Consider the following 20935-nt stretch of genomic DNA (forward strand, 5'->3'; position numbering starts at 1 on the left):
TCCACATATATTCCCTTGAATCCACTGTGAAAAGAGAGTTGTTTCATATCTTTGCGAGGGATGATTTAGAAAATCAATTTTCCTAATGAGCAGGCTTGGTAAAGTGTGCTTGTAGGCACAAGATCCTCACTTCAGGTAAGGAGATACGTTGTAGCATCATTGGTCGACCTAAGTGTCCCAAATGGTTGTGGCAAAGCAAGTAAACTACTCAATCACCAAGCTCCAAGCCGGCCACAAGTGGCGTGTTCCCAATGGGAGGTTGCCCATTGGCCCCAAATGAAAGCTTCAGGCTCATTTTTTAAGGTGGTGCAAAGATATTTCACTCTATTTTCTTCAGTGGTTTCATTAATGATCATTGTTCTCTCGAATATCCTCAAAAAAAACTCAACAATGTTCTTCCAGAACGGATAGAGTATAAGGTCTCTTAAATGGTAATGTAGTACCATTTATACAACGAGGAGCATGCCAATACTCTTAATCAGGTTAGATAGACCTGAAGTCATTGCTAGAGATGTGATTTAGGTGTAAAGTTAGTGTGCGTAGTATTGCATTCATCTAGACAACTAACTTTCCCACATTCCTATCTAATCACATGTTTAATTGAATTCGGTCACATGTTTTAAGAAACATGATTCAATTAACTCGTATTCGAGGACAATATCAATAAGATTATCCATAACGAAAACAAACAACAAACTTGAATCCAAGAACATGGAAAAATGTTCACAAAGTAAATGGTTTACTGAGGGACTTCGGGCAACAAGGCCATCCATGTCAAAATTTTGCTCTTCCAACGATGTCCGATTAAGCAAAATTAGTTTCACATATTAACTACGAGAATGGTACTCCTCAACGACATTGGTAGAGACACGAACAGGTGCATATAACCAATGATCTATTCCATCAAGACGGAAGTAGATTCTGCAAGGTTAAGGTTTGGGAATATTTTCCCTATTCTTGAAGTCTTAGGTGCCAAAAAGCATGCTTCGGGGATGATGCCACATCTTGGCAGGCCCTGATTCTACCATATGTAGTAAAAAAAACTCGAAATTGGATTGTGAGAGAGACAAACCCAAAATTAGATTCGGTAGGCTACAGCCGAAGCTAGAGGAGTATGTTTGATAAGCCTCTACCGAAGCAAAGCAGTACCGTTCGGTACACCTCTACCGAAGCAGAGCATGCCCTTCGGTGCATCCCTGCCGAAGCAGGGCACCACCATTCAGTAGGCTTTGACCGAACTAAGTTAAGCCATTCGGTAAACTCCAGCTAAACTGAGTTTATACCGTTCGGTAGACTCCAGCCAAACTGAATCTATACCGTTCAATAGACTCCAACCGAGGCTGGGTCTATACCTTTCTCTCACTTTTATGGTAGTAATTAGATTTGAGAATTTGGTAAACTTACGCTTTCTACACTACTACTTCAGGAGCGGGTTAGAAACATGGAAGGACGAGAAAAGTATTCTCTAGTCAAAATTCGATCGGCGTTATAAATTTCAAAATTGTACTCATTCATGGATGTAATCATGGTGTGCTTTAGGCAATGTCTTTCATGATTAGATAGTCTGTAGGAGCGAGCCAAAGAGCCAAGGAATCCTCATTCATGAGGTACTTCTGTGGTTAATGTTTCGGGCATAAGTCTTCGAATGAAGATCATGGTGAAGGTTTATTCAGCTCTTCCATACCATTGTTGGCTTCAATGGTTTCTCAGCTTCTTGATAGTCAAATGGAGGTTCACATCTTGTACCCCACATAAAGTGGTTTCTATTAGAAACGTCCAAATAAAGGAAATCGAACTTGTCATGTTTCGACAATCCACAGAATTGGAGGGAACAAGATTGTGATTGGTGCTATGGGAATGAATCATCTATAAGCATTAAGGTTAGAACATTCGAGTTCTAAGACATGGCTTTCATGAAAAACGTCTGGTTTTCATGGGTGTATTGTTTTAAGAAAACTTCGGGTTTCAAAGGCACCAAATTTGAAACTACAGGTTCAATTTTGGTTTATGAACATTTAGTTCATAAAAGAGAGATTCCTGCAAGAACACATAATACAATATGTTGATTTAAGTGTAGTGGATTTGAGTTGCTTCAAGAACTCAAGTATGAGCGCTTCAGAACTACGAAAGGATGTCAACGGTTCAAAGTATAAAAATAAATTAGTGAATCAATAATGTCCAAAAGTGATCTTCAAGTCAATAATTTTGGATTAATTATCAGATTAATAAACTGCATGTCATTTTTAATTAATTCAATAGATCGGGACCAAGCGAGATCGATCGTGGAAGCAAGAATAATAATAACATTCGGTTAAACTTATTTAAAATGCCAAAAATGAGAATTGGATTCGAAAAACCATAGCCCAATAGCATTTGGGCTTGGGTGCCATGAGTAGGGCAAAGCCCTAGAGGCTTTTGGGCCTCGGGATTGGCTGCAAGCCACGGTCTAAGAGACTAGGCAGCCCAGCAGCAAGGCTACTGGTGTTTAGGCCAAAAACTGTTGTGGGGGACATGGGCCCAACTTGGGAGCTAGACCAGGGATGTGCGTGTGAAGCCCAGCCGCAGACTGGCTTTGGTTTTTGGGCCATGAGACAAGCCCAGCCTACAGGGCTAGCTGTGATACATGCAGGCTGGAGCGATAACAAGCCCAACAAGCCAAAGGTTTGTGGGTTATGGGCTTGGGGTTGAACCGGGGCTTAAGGCTCATAGGTTATACAACCCAGGCTAAAGCCTAGTTGGTTTCCAATAGGGCAGCAAGCCCAAAGAGTTGGGTGCCTTGTCCAGGTATTAATATGACACCGTTTCCCCATGCGTCTGGGCTTCAAGCCAGCGCGGTGGTCCGGCATGGTGTCATGGTAGTGCGGCGGTGCATAAAAAAAATCCCAGTTTTGTTTTTTTATTTTTCTTGAATTTTCTAGGGTTTGAAAAACCCAAATTGTTTCTAATTTATTTATGTGTTTTGACTCACAAATTCCACATAGCAATATAATTGTGTAATGCATGAAACGAATAGATATATCGACAAATATATGAAACATATATAATATATACATCGGAAGGTACATATAAACGTAGGGGGTTCATGCATTATGGAGAATGTTTTTATGTTTCATGGTCGTTTCAAATATCTTCCTTTATTTTAAGCGTATCTGATTGGCAGAAAACAACAAAAGCCTTTGAATTTGTAGAAGATCCTTCTTGGAAAGCCGGAATTGCATCTTTAATGCGTTGTATCACATTCAACACAGAAAAAATAAATTGAATCAATAGCATGTAGATCAATAAAATAATAATTTAATCATTAAAAGAATGATTAAAACGTAATACTCCCTTGATTGAAGATCAAAACTCTCTTTAGCACAGCGTCAAAAACGTGCTGATAACGTGTTGTAGGCATAATTTACTGAACAATTATGGAGGCCATAGTGAGAAAGGGTGCAGCACATTGAGAGAGAAGAGAGACATGTGTAATTGTGAGGTGTGTTTTATTTCACCCCATTGTACCTTTATTTATAGTAGTATGGAAGGTTAATTCCTTACCTTTTTAGGATTACAACTCTAATAAGATATTAACTACTAAAAGAAATATTCAAATATATTCCTTGATACACTATGATTTACACAATCATATTCCTAATCTAATAGGAATGCAACAATAAATAATTTTTGTGCTTTATAAAGAAGTAGTTGAGATTTTTATGAGATTTTGTTATGTAAAGCATACAATCTAATAAGTAATAAACACCTTTATCTACCTACACAAATCTTCATCGGGAATAACATATGATCAAATTCTGCATGTACAAAGTTCAAATGTCATTTGAGTAAGATCTCAAGTACGAGTTTAAAGATTTTTGTTTTTGGCATTTGGACAAGTTTAAAGTTTGGATTAATTTAAGAGTTTTTATTTTAAGAATAAAACTTGGCAAGGCCTATTTAGATGTTAGGAATGCTGGTAATCTTTTTATTTAACCTTTTTTTTCTTTATTCTCTTTCATTTTTTGTTCTAATTACACGTTGACCGGAATTTTTTATTTTGTAGTCACTCTTGAAAAATTAACTAAGTTACCGTTTGATAATTACTGCACTTTCAATCATAAGCTGGTGGTCCAGTGGTAAATGATGGATTGCGAAGCTTCCTTCAAATTAAAAACTTGAGATCTTGGATTCGAAACCCGCTATTGGTGTGAAAGCCAGACTTGTGGCCAAGGAGAGGCTGAAATACCTCTGTGAGTCTTCCTGGCCCTCGGAATGGGTGGATAACCGTGGCTTGCTACCAGTTGTTCCCCTTTTAAGAAAAATAAATAAATTATTGCGCTTTCATTTTTCATTTTTCATAAAGGGCAATGCTATGAAGACTAAATGTGTAGACTATATTTTGTAAACTAAATGACATGAAGTTGATGATTAGATTATTACTTAAGTGATGATTCACGTGCTTATTTCTTATTTGTGACATATCATTCAGTTTATAAATTTAGTGTACAATTTTAGTCTACCTAGCATTACTCTTGCATAAAACTCCTTGGGTGATCAAACTATACGCTTATAGGTTAACTATTATGCAGGGACGACGATGAGGAGTGTCTTCTTGCCGGTTGCCACTCGCCTCAACTGGAGTCATGGTTTCATGATCTCGAAGGGGCACATCCTTCTAGAGAAACATGACTTCCCTTAACCCAACCAATATGAAGCTTTAATCAAATCCTTGTGCCAACGCCCCCATGAAGCATCTCCTAAATGAACTACTTAAATTTGAAGCTTTTTATACTATTGAAATGGACTATTAGACGATCTTTTGTACGTTTATATAACAGATCAAATACTTTTTTCTCATTAAAAACAAAAGATTAGACGATTTTAATTCTTTAGAGTAGAACGATGTAGGACATTCTCAAATCTAAAGAAGTGAAAAGTCATACGAATTAGGACGATGAGATCAAAAGCAAATCGAGTAGAACAAAAAGGTCACTGAAAGTCTCAAAATATCGAAAGCATCCCCTTGGGCGTACAATCTTTTCAGGTCATCTGATCACTTAACCTATTCATGTGGTGGCCAGTGCAATTATGCAAGCATTATTCTTGAAACGTTTATCTAATCCTAACTAATATTTAGGTTTAGCCGAGTACCAATGTACCATATCCTTAATAAGAGCTAGGCTTGCGCAAGCTTTTTTATTGAATTCATAATTAACTATTATTCAGGGATGACGATGAGGAGTGTGTTTATGTCAGTTGCCACTCGCCACAGTTGTTGTGGTTTCATGATTTCGAAATGGAAAATCCTCTAGAGAAATATGACTTCCATTTACCAAACCAATATTAAGCTTTAATTAAATCCTCATGCCATGCCCCATGAAACATATCCTAAAGTAATGATTTTAAATTGAAAATTAAGGTCACTCAGTACTACGGTCTAGTGGTATTCCTTTTCACTTAAAAGTGAGAGATCTTAAGTTTAAATCTCGTGAATGGCGAATTCGATACCAAATTAGGTTGCTCATTGTGTGGCTTAACCGAACTCTCTCTCCTTAATATAAAAATATATCGATGTACTAAAAAAATTAAAAATTAAGCTATGTTAATTAGCTCTTCAAGTAATATGATGTAGGACATGCTCAAGTTGTCATTTGAACTAAAATATTAAGAAATTACACATTCTTTAAGTTATTTATTGTGTGGCTTAGCTCTTCATAAACATTAGTTCTTGGATAAGTAAATAAATTTTACAAAAAAATTGAGAAACAGAAATTACAACTTCCTTTATGTAAGCATTGACCTTATAAAATAGGGAATTTTAACGAAAAGCACCCGGTACTGTTCACTTTAACGAAAAACCACATTTTTACACTAAAAAGTCAATTCTGGTACTATTCACTTTACCCTTTATTTTGTCCTTATCATTAAAACTCAAAGTTTTCAAGCCCTTTTCATTAATTTTCCTTATAAAATAATCAAAGATCGAAAATAAGAATCTCATGTTTCTCAGAATGACCTTATCCTTACCCTCACAACATATTGGGCAATCTTGAGAGAAGTTTGCACGTTTTTCTTTCTATTTTCGTACATATCAATCAAAGAAACAACCTTCATATGGCATTGAGGAACATAATTGCCCTTCTCCTCCTCTTTCCTCCGCTCACATTTATTTGTGAAAAAAAGTTAGGTGTCACATGAGTCATATAATATTATTAGCCGACATCCAAGTTATATGACATTTCCCTCACCTCCGCTCACATTTATTTGTGAAAGAAGGTTAGGTGCCACATAAGTCATATAATATTATTGGCCGACACCCAAGTTATTATATCAGAAATTAGAAATATGAAATCTCCTTAATTTAGATTGACCCCTCGATGATGAAATCCATCAACCAACCAACCTCTTATAATTGCATGGCTCAGCCAAGTCAGCCACTGAATGGTCCAATGTGGCCCAAAAGCTGTCATGTCATGTCAAATGCGCACAGACAGAGGTTCCTTTAAAAAAGAGATCCTCATAATTTTTCTAAGTGGTGTCTACCACTCTGTATCAAGGGTTTGTTTAAATGTACTTTTAAAATGGTTGAAAGTGATTCCAAAAACACTTTAAGTATTTTTTACATGAAGCACTAGTTATATGATTTTGCCAGGAAGTACTTGAAATGCTTTTTCAGGATTTACTTGTATTTTTACTGAGAATTGGTTCCAAAAACATTTTCACTAAAAACACTTTCAGTCATTTTAAAATCACATCCAAACGAGTTCTAAATTTCATTGAGTTGAATTGTTTATTTTTTCGAGTTTGATTTGATAGATTATAATTGCAAAGAAGTTGGTGAATACTGTCCTAACTGACAATAAAATTCATTCTGATTATGAAATAAGTAAATAATATCTGATTGAATTAATTTTTTGTAAAAATAATTCATGGATAGATATTTAAAAAATAGACAATTTATATCATTATAAAAGAATGTAATGTAAACCTCACAAGTACCTTCTTGCATCGTAAAAATAGGGATCCTTTTTTCAAGGGACCTAATATAGCTATCGTAATGTTGATTAAGACACATATTAAGTGATGTTGTAATTATTTAGGTAATAACAATGATATGATAAAGTCATTTACTACTACAATTTAGTGTTTCACTTGTAAGTGAGTAGTTTTAGGATGCATTTGTTGCACCGAACTATTTCGGATTGGACTAACTTCGAGGACTAAGCTAGATTGCCTTAGACTAAACTAAGCTAAACTAACTTAGTGAAGCGTTTAGTACAATTTCGGATTAAGAAGCAGGATAATAAAAAATAAAAATAAAAAACCCATGATATATTACAAAATATTTTATTTGCTTCAACTTCAATTTCAACCAAATATTGTTATTCCTGTTAAACATTTCATCTTCTCCATGTTCAAAGTATATTGGTGTCACTCAAATACCATCTTTAATCCAACCTCCTTTCTTCTACTGGCAATTGCCACTAGTGCCATTTACCATATTAGAAATTGCAAAATTCTTGAGATTTCAGAACCAAGTTCCAACAATTGATAATTTGTTTCACATTTAAACAAAAACCCATCCACAACAAAGCAACCCATCACAACTTTTCCCCAAAAAAATCAAATTTACACAAAAGAATCAATGTGGGTTATGCGAATAAGGAAATATACCAACAAGAACAAATAATACAAAAGCCATACATCAGATCTAGCAAAAACATATATACATACATATATGTGTGCGTGTATGTATATGTGTGTGTACACACACACACACACACATATATATATACAAACCCAGAAAATGGTGCTTTCTATAATTTCAGCTTAAATTAGAAAGAACCACCATTGCAAACACCATTAAACCAAATGAAACATATTCAAAAATCTGAAATTCATATTATATTACCAAAAAATAAGCAAATCTGAGGAAGATTGAGGATATATGGCATTACATCGTTCCATTTGAAAATATCAGTTTGTCGTGCCCAGATGGACTTCGCAGCCAACATCATTTAAATTCAGCCTCATTTTGAGCAAGTTGAAGCGGTGCTACGACGGTGGTAGCCATCGTCGAGACTTAGACAAAGAGAGCGGGAGATGACCTTGGGAAAAGGAGTGGGGTGGCCCCGGCATCGATCTGGGCCTCGGATCAAATCAACACATCGGTGGGTGCTAATCCGATTTTGGGATTTAGGGGTGGGTCTTAATGAGATAGAGCAGGGAGAGAGACGAAGATCCATGCAGGGAAGGAGTGAACGATTTGACATCGAGGTCGTTGATTACGATGAGGCAGCGAACAAACGAAGCAAACGAAGGAAAGGCATAGCAGTCCGCTGCATTTTGGGGGGCTTCGCTAAGAACCTCTAACGAGGTCTCTAGTCGAGACGAATCTCGTTTAGTCCCACTAAAATTAGTCCCTGTCATTAACAAACACGGGACTACACTAATTTTTAGTGTAGTCCAATCAAATAAAGGCTAGTGAACTCAAACAAACACACTTTTAGCATCTTAGGTTGGAATCTCGTGAATAACGAGTTCGTAATCAATTTATTTTTGGGAACTTTAACGAAAAGCTCCCGATACTGTTCAATTTAACGAAAAACCATATTTTTACACTAAAAAGTCAATCATGATACTATTCACTTTACCCTTTATTTGTCCTTATCGTTAAAACTCAAAGTTTCACTACTACGATATTAGCTTTAGGTGTTGGACGATGGTGGCGGTTATTAAGCCATTCTGACGGATAAAAGATATCCGACACATAATTTATTTAGTGTCGAATAAAAGTTAATTTATGTCGGATATATCCGATATAAATTCCTGGCAGATTTAACCGCTATAAAATTATTATAACCCTCACTATTTTTTAATTCTTTTTTTTTAATATTTTTAACATATTCTGACGGTTTCTAAGTTAATGGTGGTGGTTATAACCGACATAAATTGACTAGTTTATTATTTTAGTTTCTGGCGGTTATTATTTTAGTATTCTGATGGTTATAACCGACAGAAATTGACTATTTTATTATTTTAAAGTCTCATATTGATTATAAATAAATAAACAAATGGTTTAAATATTTTTTTTTCACTCACGGTTCCGTTACCTAATCTCTGAATGTTTTTTTTTTTTTCCGATTTTTACACATGCTATATTTGACGGTTGGATTGTTGAAACTAGTTTCATAGAATGCATATCCTATCAAATTGATAGATTTAACAAACACTTAAGAGTTAATGTTATACTTTCATTAAGTATAAAAAATTATCCACTAGTGTAAATATATTAAATTGAAGATCGAATTCATTCAATGCATTCTTATAGGATCAAAGAGTGTAGTTGTAAAAAATTATCAAAATCGGAGCTAAAATAACCGTTAAATTGTGATTTTTCATTTATAACCGTCGAAAACTTTTGTTCTGTTATCTAATATCTGAATGTTTGTTTTTTGTGATTTTTTAGGTATGCGATCTCGGAGTGTGTACAAACAAGTTTGACGGTTAGATCATTGAAAAAAGTTTCATAGAATGTGTATCGCATCAAAACGGTAGATTAAATAAACACTTAAGAGTTAATGTTATACTTCCATTAAGTATAAAATAAGATTTTGTGGTATCCACTAGTGTAAATATTTTAAATTGAAGATCAAATTTATTCATTGCATTCTTATAGGGTCGAGGAGTGTAGCTATAAAAAATCATTAAAATCGAAGCTAAAATAAACCGTTAAATTGTGATTTTTCGTTTATAACCGTCGAAAACTTTTGTTCCGTTACGTAATCTCTAAATGTTTGTTTTTTACGATTTTTTACGTATGCAATCTCAGAGTGTGTACAAATAAGTTTGACGGTTGGATCGTTCAAAAAAGTTTCATAGAATGCATATCGCGTCAAAATGGTAGATTAAACAAACACTTAGAGTTAATAATATACTTCCATTAAGTATAAAATAAGATTTTGTGGTATCCACTAGTGTAAATATTTTAAATTGAAGATCGATTTAGTTCAATGCATTCTTATAGGGTCGAGGAGTGTAGCTGTAAAAAATCATCAAAATCAGAGCTAAAATAACCGTTAAATTGTGATTTTTCGTTTATAACCGTCGAAAACTTTTGGTATGTTACCTAATCTCTGAATGTTTGTTTTTTGTGATTTTTTAGGTATGCGATCTCGGAGTGTGTACAAACAAATTTGACGGTTGGATCATTGAAAAACGTTTCATATAATGCGTATCACATCAAAACGGTAGATTAAACCAACACTTAGAGTTAATATTATACTTCCATTAAGTATAAAATAAGATTTTGTGGTATCCACTAGTGTAAATATTTTAAATTGAAGATCAAATTCATTTATTGCATTCTAATAGGGTCGAGGAGTGTAGCTGTAAAAAATCATCAAAATCGAAGCTCAAATAATCGTTAAATTATGAAAACTTTTGTTCTGTTACCTAATCTCAATGATAGTTTAAAAATTATGAAAACTTTTGTTCTGTTAAATTATGAAAACTTTTGTAAAAAATCATCAAAATCGAAGCTCAAATAATAGTTTATAACCGTCGAAAACTTTTGTTCTGTTACCTAATCTCCGAATGTTTGTTTTTTGTGATTTTTTAGGTATGCGATCTCAGAGTGTGTACAAACAAGTTTGACGGTTAGATCCTTGAAAAAAGTTTCATAGAATGTGTATCGCGTCAAAACGGTAGATTAAATAAACACTTAAGAGTTAATGTTATACTTCTATTATACTAGTGTAAATATTTTAAATTGAAGATCAAATTTATTCATTGCATTCTTATAGGGTCGAGGAGTGTAGCTGTAAAAATCATTAAAATCGGAACTAAAATAAACCGTTAAATTGTGATTTTTCGTTTATAACTGTCGAAAACTTTTGTTCCGTTACGTAATCTCTGAATGTTTGTTTTTTACGATTTTTTACGTATGCAATCTTAGAGTGTGTACAAATAAGTTTGATGGTTGAATCGTTGAAAAAAGTTTCGTAGAATGCATATCACGTTAAAACGGTATATTAAACAAACACATAGAGTTAATATTATACTTCCATTAAGCTAGTGTAAATATTTTAAATTGAAGATCGATTTAGTTCAATGCATTCTTATAGGGTCAAGGAGTGTAGCTGTAAAAAATCATCAAAATCAGAGCTAAAATAACCGTTAAATTGTGATTTTTTGTTTATAACCGTTGAAAACTTTTGTTATGTTACCTAATCTCTGAATGTTTGTTTTTTGTGATTTTTTAGGTATGCGATCTCGGAGTGTGTACAAACAAGTTTGACGGTTGGATCGTTGAAAAACGTTTCATATAATGCATATCACATCAAAACGGTAGATTAAACCAATACTTAGAGTTAATATTATACTTCCATTAAGTATAAAATAAGATTTTGTGGTATCCACTAGTGTAAATATTTTAAATTGAAGATCAAATTCGTTCATTGCATTCTTATTTATGTTTTTCAAGTATTGATTAGACAATATTTAGTTTGTGTTATGACATTTTCATTGTACAATTATCTTTTTGTTTCTTTATTGCATATTTTACATAGGTTATTATCTATTAAACCAAACAATTATTTATTTTCGACCCAAAAAAAATTTATTTATTTAATTTTTAAAAATGTATTCTACTTAAATACATATTATTTATTTATTTATTAAGCCAAACAATTATTATTTTATTTTTGAAAATCATAACAAAATTTTGGGGGGAATTTAAAATTTTGGGAGGGAATTTTGGGGGTGAATATTTTCGCCATTTTTGTTATGTCGGTTATAACCGACAGGAATGAAAAATTTTTGTCGGTTTATATTTTAAAAAATGTTTCTGTCAGTTTTAACCGACAGTAATGAGTAATGAACATTTTCTTATACCCACATCCGGCCCTCACTCATTTCCTTCATTTTTCTGAAACCTAACTTTAACTCTCGACACTCTGTCTCTCTCTAAGCTCCGAGAAGGAACCCCTACCATTCCTCTCAATTCTGACCAAATCAACCTTCAAAAATCTGAACCTCGAACCCTTGGGACATGGGGAATCAACTTGCAGCGTTGCATGTATCATCGATGCATCACCGTGTGCTCTGCCATTAATGCTGAGAGATTCAGCTCTCTCGAACTCCATCTCAGGTATGAATTATTTTCCCCTCTTGGTTGTGTGGGTTCTAATCTATCTATGATAAGTATTATGGCGAAAATCTTTGGGGTTTAATCTCTGTTTTGAATCTGTGCATGCATGTCATCACAGCGACGAATGCCGAGATGCCTAGGCCGGGCCCGAGGCCGTATGAGTGTGTCCGGCAAGCTTGGCATAGCAATAGGCACCAACCCATGAGAGGTTACATCATTCAGCAGATTTTCCGGCATTGGGTCCTCTTTGTTTCCATGGATTTCTTGGTAAATGTGTCTACTTTTTCACATTTTGCTGACCGCCCACCACCTGTTTGATTAGGGTCGTCAATGAGGTTCACAACTCCGTAACGAAGAAGAACAAGGAGTGGCAAAAGAAGCTGCCTTTGGTGGTTTTAAGAGCAGAGGAAATTATGTATTCCAAAGCCAATTCTGAGGTTTTTCTCGTTTCCTTTTCGGTTTTGCATTCGCTCTTTTTGGTTTTTCGTCGGTCATTTTTTGCTTTGTTTTGTTGAAGGCTGAGTACATGAATCTCTCCACGCTATGGGACAGAGCACATGACACGGTTAACACGATTATCCAACGAGATGAGGGCACTGAAACCGGGGAGCTTCTGCCTCCGTGTGTCGAAGGTAACATTCTACTGATTTCTTTGCAGTCTGTTGAATTGAAACGTGAAATTATGCTACTGGTTGTTCTCATTTTCAATGTATATTAGCTCATTGCTCAAGCTTAGTTTTATTCGTAAGAAAAGATTATTATGTAGAATGAATACACAAGAGATGTGATTTGTATGTGTGTTTTGGTTCCTCCTCTTTAGTTCGTAAGAAGAGATTATTTATATTTTTTTAATTATTAATTTATTTTCGGTCTATTTCATCCGACAAGAATGATTTTATTTATTCTTATTGATAAATTTTCTGTCGGTTATAGCCGACAGAACTCCTGGCGGTTTTAGATTTTTTGTTGGTTTTATCCGACAGAAATTCTCTTATTTATTTATTATAAATATAAATTATGTCGGTTATATCCGACAGGATTTCTGTCGGTTTTAGAGTATTTTCTGTCCGAAAATTCATTTCCTGACGCAGGCAATTCTGTCGCTTATATATCCGCAACTGCATCCATTTTCTGTCGGATTTTGCTTAAAATCCGACAGTAATATACTTTTTTTGTCGGTTTTTGAACCGCCAGTTATAAATAATTTTGTAGTAGTGTTTTCAAGCCCTTTTCATTAGTTTTCCTGTTATTTTTTCACCCCATGTGTGGCAGTGAGCCAGTGGCCCAATAAAACAAAAGCCACAATCAAGTTTGGACAGGTTACCCTAGCCCACTCATCTTACAATACACAATGAACGTAGGGGTGTCTTACAGCTTATAAACACCAAAGTTGAGGCTAAGTTTAGCTTGGCCATCAGCTGAGTGCGCTTCTACTGAACTGGGGGAAAATAGCACAATACAGTCAGTCGCTCGCGCATGTGTGTGCAGTTTCTAACCATTGATTCTTGTGAGCAACTGATGCTGAGCGAAATTGCATGTGGGAAATGAGGCTTATGCATTAAGAAACCAACTTGCCATTTAGTAATACGGTCTGGTGGTATTCCTCTTCGCTTAAAAATGAAAGGTCTTATGTTCGAATCTCGTGGACGGCGAATTTGATACCAAACTAGGCTGCCTATTATGTGGTTTAGCCAAATTCCTTTTTCCCTAGTATAAAAAAATATCGATATACTAAAAAAAACATTAAGAAACCAACCCTAAAACGGTCCTGTCTGTCTGGGCCTTTGACAAGGGTAACAAGAAGAGAAGAATTCACTTCAACTAAAGCCATTTGAAACCTCCAATGGCTTTTCCCTCATTCCCTTGCCTGCTTGAGCCATCAACCTTCAACACTAAGACCATCTCCAAACCTGGGCTAAAAGCTAAATTACCCCCCCCCCCAAACACTCTCCAACCCATGTTAAAATTTTAGGCTAAATGCCAAATGTTATTTCTGGGCCAAATACCCTCCAGCTTTCCCCCCGGGCTAAATCCCAAATGTTTATCGGAATTTAAAATTTTTTTGATTAAAATGTTTATAAAATTAATTTACAATAATCTACATATTTGGAAAGTTTGGAAAGTTTACTTGTTTCTGATCATGTTTAATAGAAAAAGTTATAAAGTGGTTCTGGGTTCAAAAAAACACTTGAAAGGCTTTATTAAAGAAGCACTTCATGTGTGCTCTTTTCAAGGAGCACTTGGATTTTATTAAAAACTCTGTTGTGCTTCTAATGAAAGCGCTTTTACTAAAAAGGCTTATGAGCATAAGTGTTTTTTTTTAAAGTAGTTCAAAACGCGCCAATATAACAGATTTCCTTTAAACCACTCGGGAGCAATTCTGGGTGTCAGCGTACATGCCTCACCAGGATACTGAAAGTATGTTCTAACGCCCTACTGTCCCAGATTCTTCAATAATCCAAGCATAAAAACCAAGATAAACAAAGATGCCGAAAGAAGACCTAAATATGGAGGGCAGGTTTAAGACACTACCAAAAAGGCTTTACTCACAAAGAAAGACAAAAAACATACAAGTATAACAGAAAATAAAAGTTTAATTCCATCTAATAAATAAGCCTTCAACAGCAAGCCTTCATTATACATAACATTACACACCACAGCAGCAGCATCGTAGCAAAATAACAAAACTCATTGCAGCATCACATTCCTATGCTGCTGACTACCCTCTTTCCTAGATAATCATAAATGTAAGAAGAATTTTCAAGCGTTCTGCAGACCTATAATAGGTTCCTCCACAGTGCCGGGCGATCCCTTGAGATAAGAAGTGCCCGAGAATCCAAGTAATCAAAAGAAGGTGCATACAAGTCATCTGGACCAACAGTTTCTCTGGCTTTTTGACTCCCGTCATCACTGGTCAACAATGGAACTCCGTCATCCTTCAACGCATCAAATACAAACAGCCCCAATCCGCAAACACCCATGATAAAGTTTGAATTCCCCCAAACTTGTGTAATTGCTGTGTAATGACTGTGAGCATTTGATTCTGGCAAAGCGTAGGTGCTGTATAGACTTTGTTTTCGGATTGAAAATTGTTGCACCTGTGAAGAAGACTGCTTTTTCCATCCCCATCTTGCACTAGTGCAGCCAAGGAAGACAGAATCTCCACGAGAGAAAACTGATTGCACATTTACACCGAGTTTTGGTATCTTAAGACCAACGCCAGTTGGATGCCGAAAGTCTATAATGTTAATAGAATCTTGAGTACAGAACACTCCGTCATTTCCTTCTGCTTCCACAGAACTTACTCTGCAAACCAAACAACCACATAAGTGTTATTAGAATCTTGCATACTCAGCAGATTTCTACTTCAATTGGTATATTCTCATGCTAGAACTAATTTCCTACCTGATATATCCAGAAAGTAAGCAAGAAAACCAGATGAAAAAAATAAATTAATCGCACATAAAAAACTAGTAGCATAGTGACATATTCAAGGACATGATAGAGGACATGTCCATCAAGAAACGCATGCATAACAGGTAAAATGCATGAACCAGAAATAGAATAGAAAACAAGTAAAAGCTAAATGAAAGGTTGACATCCACCTTTGTCGAACACCACCACCTAGCTCAGCATCAGTGTTATTCACATGAAGAGCGGAAATTTTCCGACCAGAAGAAGAAACAGATAGTAAAGCTTGAGGGTTAAGAGAGTTCACATCCCAAAGGGAAATTGTTTCAGCTTCAGCTACAACAACTTTTCCTCTATTTCTCCACTGCAAGGGGCTTGAATTATCCATTGCTATAACAGGCTTTGATACATCCCATTTCATAACTTGCTCACCATCACGGATGTCATAGATTCTCACAACTCTCTGACAGCTAGCAGTTGAGACAATGAGAGGTCCACAAGGTCTATACCACCATTGTCTAGGTTCTGGATCCAGAAGATCAGACAAAGCATTTCTTCCATGTGAGATGCTGTTGGGCAAGCGGCCAAGCACTGTTCTTGAAGGGGCTGAACCATCCTCAATCCGGAAAGCACGCACATCTTCGGCATAGAAATCCCATGAACAAAATCCTGCATCCATTGTATTGCCAGCTGATGCAGCCACAACATACCTTCCTGAGCAACCATCAGCACTGGGAGCACGGATAATCCAACAGTCTCTCCACATATTAGGTGAAACTACAGCAGGAGGCTTGTACACAACTTTCTCCTGAAGAGACCATAAACCATCAATCAATAACGCAAATTTCACATTCAGCAATTACGATTTTATGTTCCCCAATTGTTCGTTTGTTCATACTACAGTATAAACAAGCATGTCTTTTACCTTGGTTTTTTCAATGTTAATATTTGACATAGGATAATTGAAAGAAAATCAAAATATTTTGCAATAAAAGTAAATCACACCAAAAATTCAAACTTAATTTGAGTAAGCCTAATTTATACTGAAGGTGCACATGATCTGAAATTGCTTTGATAATTCAATTACTATAAACATAACTACGCAATGAAGCTCAGGCAATAGAAGAGAAAAGTTAAATACCTCACAGTTTACAATATCATAGAAGGTGCACGAACTATCATCGTGAGCAAGAAGAACCGACTCTCCCTCAGACATGAACCACCCTCCGGTTGAGGTTTTTTGGCCTATTTGGTTCAGCTGGTAACTGCAAGTATCCTCATTTTCCTCGTCAAAGAACATTTCCTGTCTATTCTCCTGATCATCAAACTCATCAAGTTTTTCATCGGTTGTGAGAATGAGCTCCAAATTTTGTTTTCCAGAGACAAATTTTGAAGATTTTTCAACTTCTGCAGCAGTGACACCATCCACTTCTTGAACCTCAAAACATTCCAAACCTTCACGTCCGTCATCCCTTGTTGAAACTTTAGTTTGGTCCAAGGAAGCCAAGAACTCTACCGCAATTGGGTTATCATCTGTAAGGCTCAATGACTTCTCTTCAACCTTTGCTTCACAACTAGTTTCAACAGCTTGGAACCCATGACTTTGAGAGCTTTCGAATGATTCTTTCAACGCCACACAGTTTTTAAGCAACTTGTGATGAGGAAAGAGCCTAGCTTCCAAGTCCTCACTGTTCAACCCTTTTACCAAACTCTTAGCATTACACACCAGCTCAATATGGCCCTTCTCAACTACTTTTGCATCCCTGTCACTATGCTCAGTACTTTTCGGCAACCCCATCTTACCACCTGAATCATTGACATGTCTCATGGCCTTCTCAATTCCAGAAATCTTTTCCTGAATATCAGAGAGTATCACCTTCGACGTATCTGGATTATTCATATCCAAAATCTCCTTGGTCTTCTTAATATCCGAGGCAATCCTCTTAACCTTCCCTTCCAAGAAAGCAAGCTTCTCGTGAAGCTTACTCGGATATTTGATACCCGAACGACCGCCACTACTACCTTCTTCATTCAACCTCTTTTCTTTCAAACCCTCCAAAACCTTTGCATCACTTACAGATTTTTCACCAGACTCCTTCAGTCCCAAAGCATCACCACTCCCAATTTTCACAGCTTTATCATCCACCCTCGCCAAATTTTGATCCTTTTTATCAACCGCACTAGGGTTTTTCAGATCGGAGCTCAAATTAGCCTCTCCATCTCCACTTCCCGGATCCCTAACCCTAACCCCATCCGAATTCTTCTCAATTTCCACCGCTCTCACTTCTAATTCTCCAGAAGTTGCATTCTTTTTCTCTAAATTCACACCAATTTTACCACTTTTACCACTTTCTTTGATATCCCTCAAAACCCTAATCCCATTCGCTCCCACATCACTCCTCTTCACATCCAAATCCCTAAACCCTGTTCTCTGCTTCCCACTAGCTGATCCTCTAACCTTCCCTGCACTCGAAACTACGCGATCCCTCTCCCCAACCGAACTCAGACCCGAACCCGGTCTGACCCGATCCACCGAGACCCTCCGCTCCTTACCCGTATGAGAAATTACCCTCGTAAACTCAGAAGGGCTAGAGCTCCTACCTCTCGGCGCCGATGACATGGACCACCGCGAACGCGTTTCGCTACCTGCGCCACTGGTTGCCGCAGACACAGCCGCCTTGTCGACGCGAGAAACGGGCCGGATTGTGGGCTTCTGGGCCGAAGCCCGGAAAGCAGCGGTCCCAGGAAGAGGGTTCTCCTTTCCGGCGCTGGCGTACCTCTTGTCGGAAAAGGGTATCGGCGTTAGAGGCTTGGATGGTTTGAGAGTGGCGGCGGGTTTGGATGCTGCCACGCCGGCGCCGCCACGGTCTTTGAAGCGGCGAGCAGATGTGGCCGACATGGTATTTTGTCAGTAAATAAATTAATCGATTAAATGGATAATCGAAGGTGTTAAGGTTGGAAGATGAGTGTTTTTTAGAGACTGGGAAGATGGAATGAATGGGGATCTTTCGACTGGATTTGATTTCTCTCTGGTTCGCATTTGAGCGGGAAAATGAAATTAATTTTGAGTTTTTGAAATTTTTGGGGTTTTCGGAAGTCTCAAGTTTCTCTTTTACGGTTTGGGCCTCGAACTGGACTAACTTCAGGGATTAAGTTGGACTGGATTGACTTAGACTAAGCAGGACTAAAAATAGTGAAGTGTTTGGTATGGCGCCAGACTAATAAGGCAGACATGAAAAAATATTAAATTTTATATTATAAAATGTTATTTTGTAGTTATTTTAAATTTAAAAAACCTAATTAAATTGCTTCTCTATTCCCTATCCAAGAAGGACCCAGATGCTTCGTCTACCAATTCAATTACCAGCAATTTTTTTTAATTTCCTATCGCAGCAACTCTCCAACACCAACAATAAAGAAATACCCAGATGTTCTATCCCAATTCAATTGTTTATCTATTAAAGCGATTCAATTGCTTCCCTACCGCAGCAACTCACTAGTCTGCGACAACAGATTTTCGAAGACCCAATCGACCTAGAAATAACCAGGCCCGAAAGAGAGAGACCCAGAAATACCCAGTTTTGTAAGCTGCCACACACCCAGCACCATCAACAACGCTTCCCAGAAGAAAAAAAATGGCATTGTAACCGCCGTTTCCCACCGGCGGAGGAAAGGCTGCACCGCAAGAGTGGTGGGAATCAATTTTGGGGGCTGTAGAGGAATGGCTGCATCACATGGATTTGTGACGAGAGAGAGAGACACATGCGGAGAAAGGGTGGGCTGAGGTCGTCGGTTCGTTTCTTTGTTAGCCCTGCTTAATACCAAGTGAAACGGTGGGACTAGATATTAAGGTTTAGTGAAGTGCGGGGCGCCTCGTAGTTGAGGCGAGTCCCATTAACTCTAATCCAAGACCATGTCAAACATGGGACTGTAGTCCAGTCCAGTCCAGTCCCTCCTAAGGAGGTGAAACAAACGCCCCCTTATAGTACTGAGCTTTAAATTTAGGGCTTGAGGTAAGTTTAATCTAACTAAAAATCATCCTATACTATTATTCAGCTAACAGGATTTCATATTTAATTATACGAACAAAACTAATCTATATCAGACCCACAAACATTTAACAGACATGGGCTGAACTAAAAACCCAAAACGAAATGATTTGTTTTTCCACATTTGCCCCTAACAGCAATGCTATTCTATCAGCCAATTCTGTTAGAAATAAACTTCCCTTTATTTACAAGTATGTCATTATGTCAACCAGTTCTTTCTCTCCTTCTTTTTTCTTTTGGCCGTTCCTTCTCTATTCAGGTTTTGCTTTTTTTACTTATTTGTAATTAGGTGGTTCAGATTCTTTTGTTGATCAATTTCCACCCTTAATTTTGCTTACCACTTAGAACCCACTTTCCTAGAATGCAGGAGCCACTTCCATTGGAAATTATTCCAGTTTCATTTTCTGTTTGTGAGTCGTTGTAGATTTGCCAGTGGGGTCTCGACTCTTGATGGATAAAACAATGGTCTTGTAGATTTGCCCGTAAAGCTACGATATTTTCATCAGCTCGGGTGTTTTCAACATCACCACATTCTCCTTGTTATTTGCCTTTACCGGTAGTGTTGTTCGTAGCTTTGTTCTGTCCCAGCAACAATCTGAAAACAAATCAACAAAAAATGCATTGATATCGTACTAACAATTTCATACTTTACGTCTTCAAGTAAAAAATAAAAAATAAATAAATCAAATAGCTACAATATTTCCCCAAGTAAAAAAAATTATCAATTATAAACATTTAACACTAACTATTTCTCGAATTGGATAGGAGCACTGATACTATTTCTTAAATAGAACACTAGTACTATTATTATTTCTTAAACCGAACATTAGCACTATCACTATTTCTTAAACTGAACATTCACTATTTCTTAAACTGAGCACTGGTATTATCACTATTTCTTAAACTGAACATTCACTATTCGTAAACTGAACACGAGTATTATCACTATTTCTTAAACTGAATACTCACTATTTTGTATACTAAACACGGGTATTATCACTATTTCTTGAATTTAACACTAATATTATTATTATTTCTTAAACTGAATATTGATTATTTCTTAAGTTGAACAATAATTATTTTTAGAATTGAACACAGGTATTGTCACTATTCTTAAACTAAACATTGACTCTTTTTAGAACTGAAAACTGACTATTTATTAAATTGAAAACTTGTATTATCATTATTTCTTAAGCTAAATACTAACTATTTTTCGAATTGAACAATGATATTATCATTATTTCTTAAATTGAGTATTGATATTATCACTAATTTTTAAACTAAACACTATTTCTAGAATTGAACATGTGTATTGTCATTATTTCTTAAACTGAACACTGCTATT

The 20935-nt window shown here is 36.3% G+C and overlaps 1 protein-coding gene across 1 annotated transcript; it reads right to left on the bottom strand.

Moving 5' to 3' along the window:
* Positions 1-14706: 14706 nt before the first annotated feature.
* On the bottom strand, positions 14707-18730 carry LOC103412511 (KIN14B-interacting protein At4g14310-like). The gene is made up of 3 exons (XM_029096203.2): positions 16683-18730; positions 15736-16349; positions 14707-15436 (listed from the first exon to the last, which is right to left on the bottom strand). The coding sequence occupies exons 1-3, from the start codon at positions 18438-18440 to the stop codon at positions 14908-14910; spliced, it is 2901 nt and encodes a 966-aa protein (XP_028952036.2). The 5' UTR covers positions 18441-18730; the 3' UTR covers positions 14707-14907.
* Positions 18731-20935: the final 2205 nt, after the last annotated feature.

Source organism: Malus domestica, chromosome 16 (assembly GCF_042453785.1).
Source record: "Malus domestica chromosome 16, GDT2T_hap1".
Classification (NCBI taxonomy): domain Eukaryota; kingdom Viridiplantae; phylum Streptophyta; class Magnoliopsida; order Rosales; family Rosaceae; genus Malus; species Malus domestica.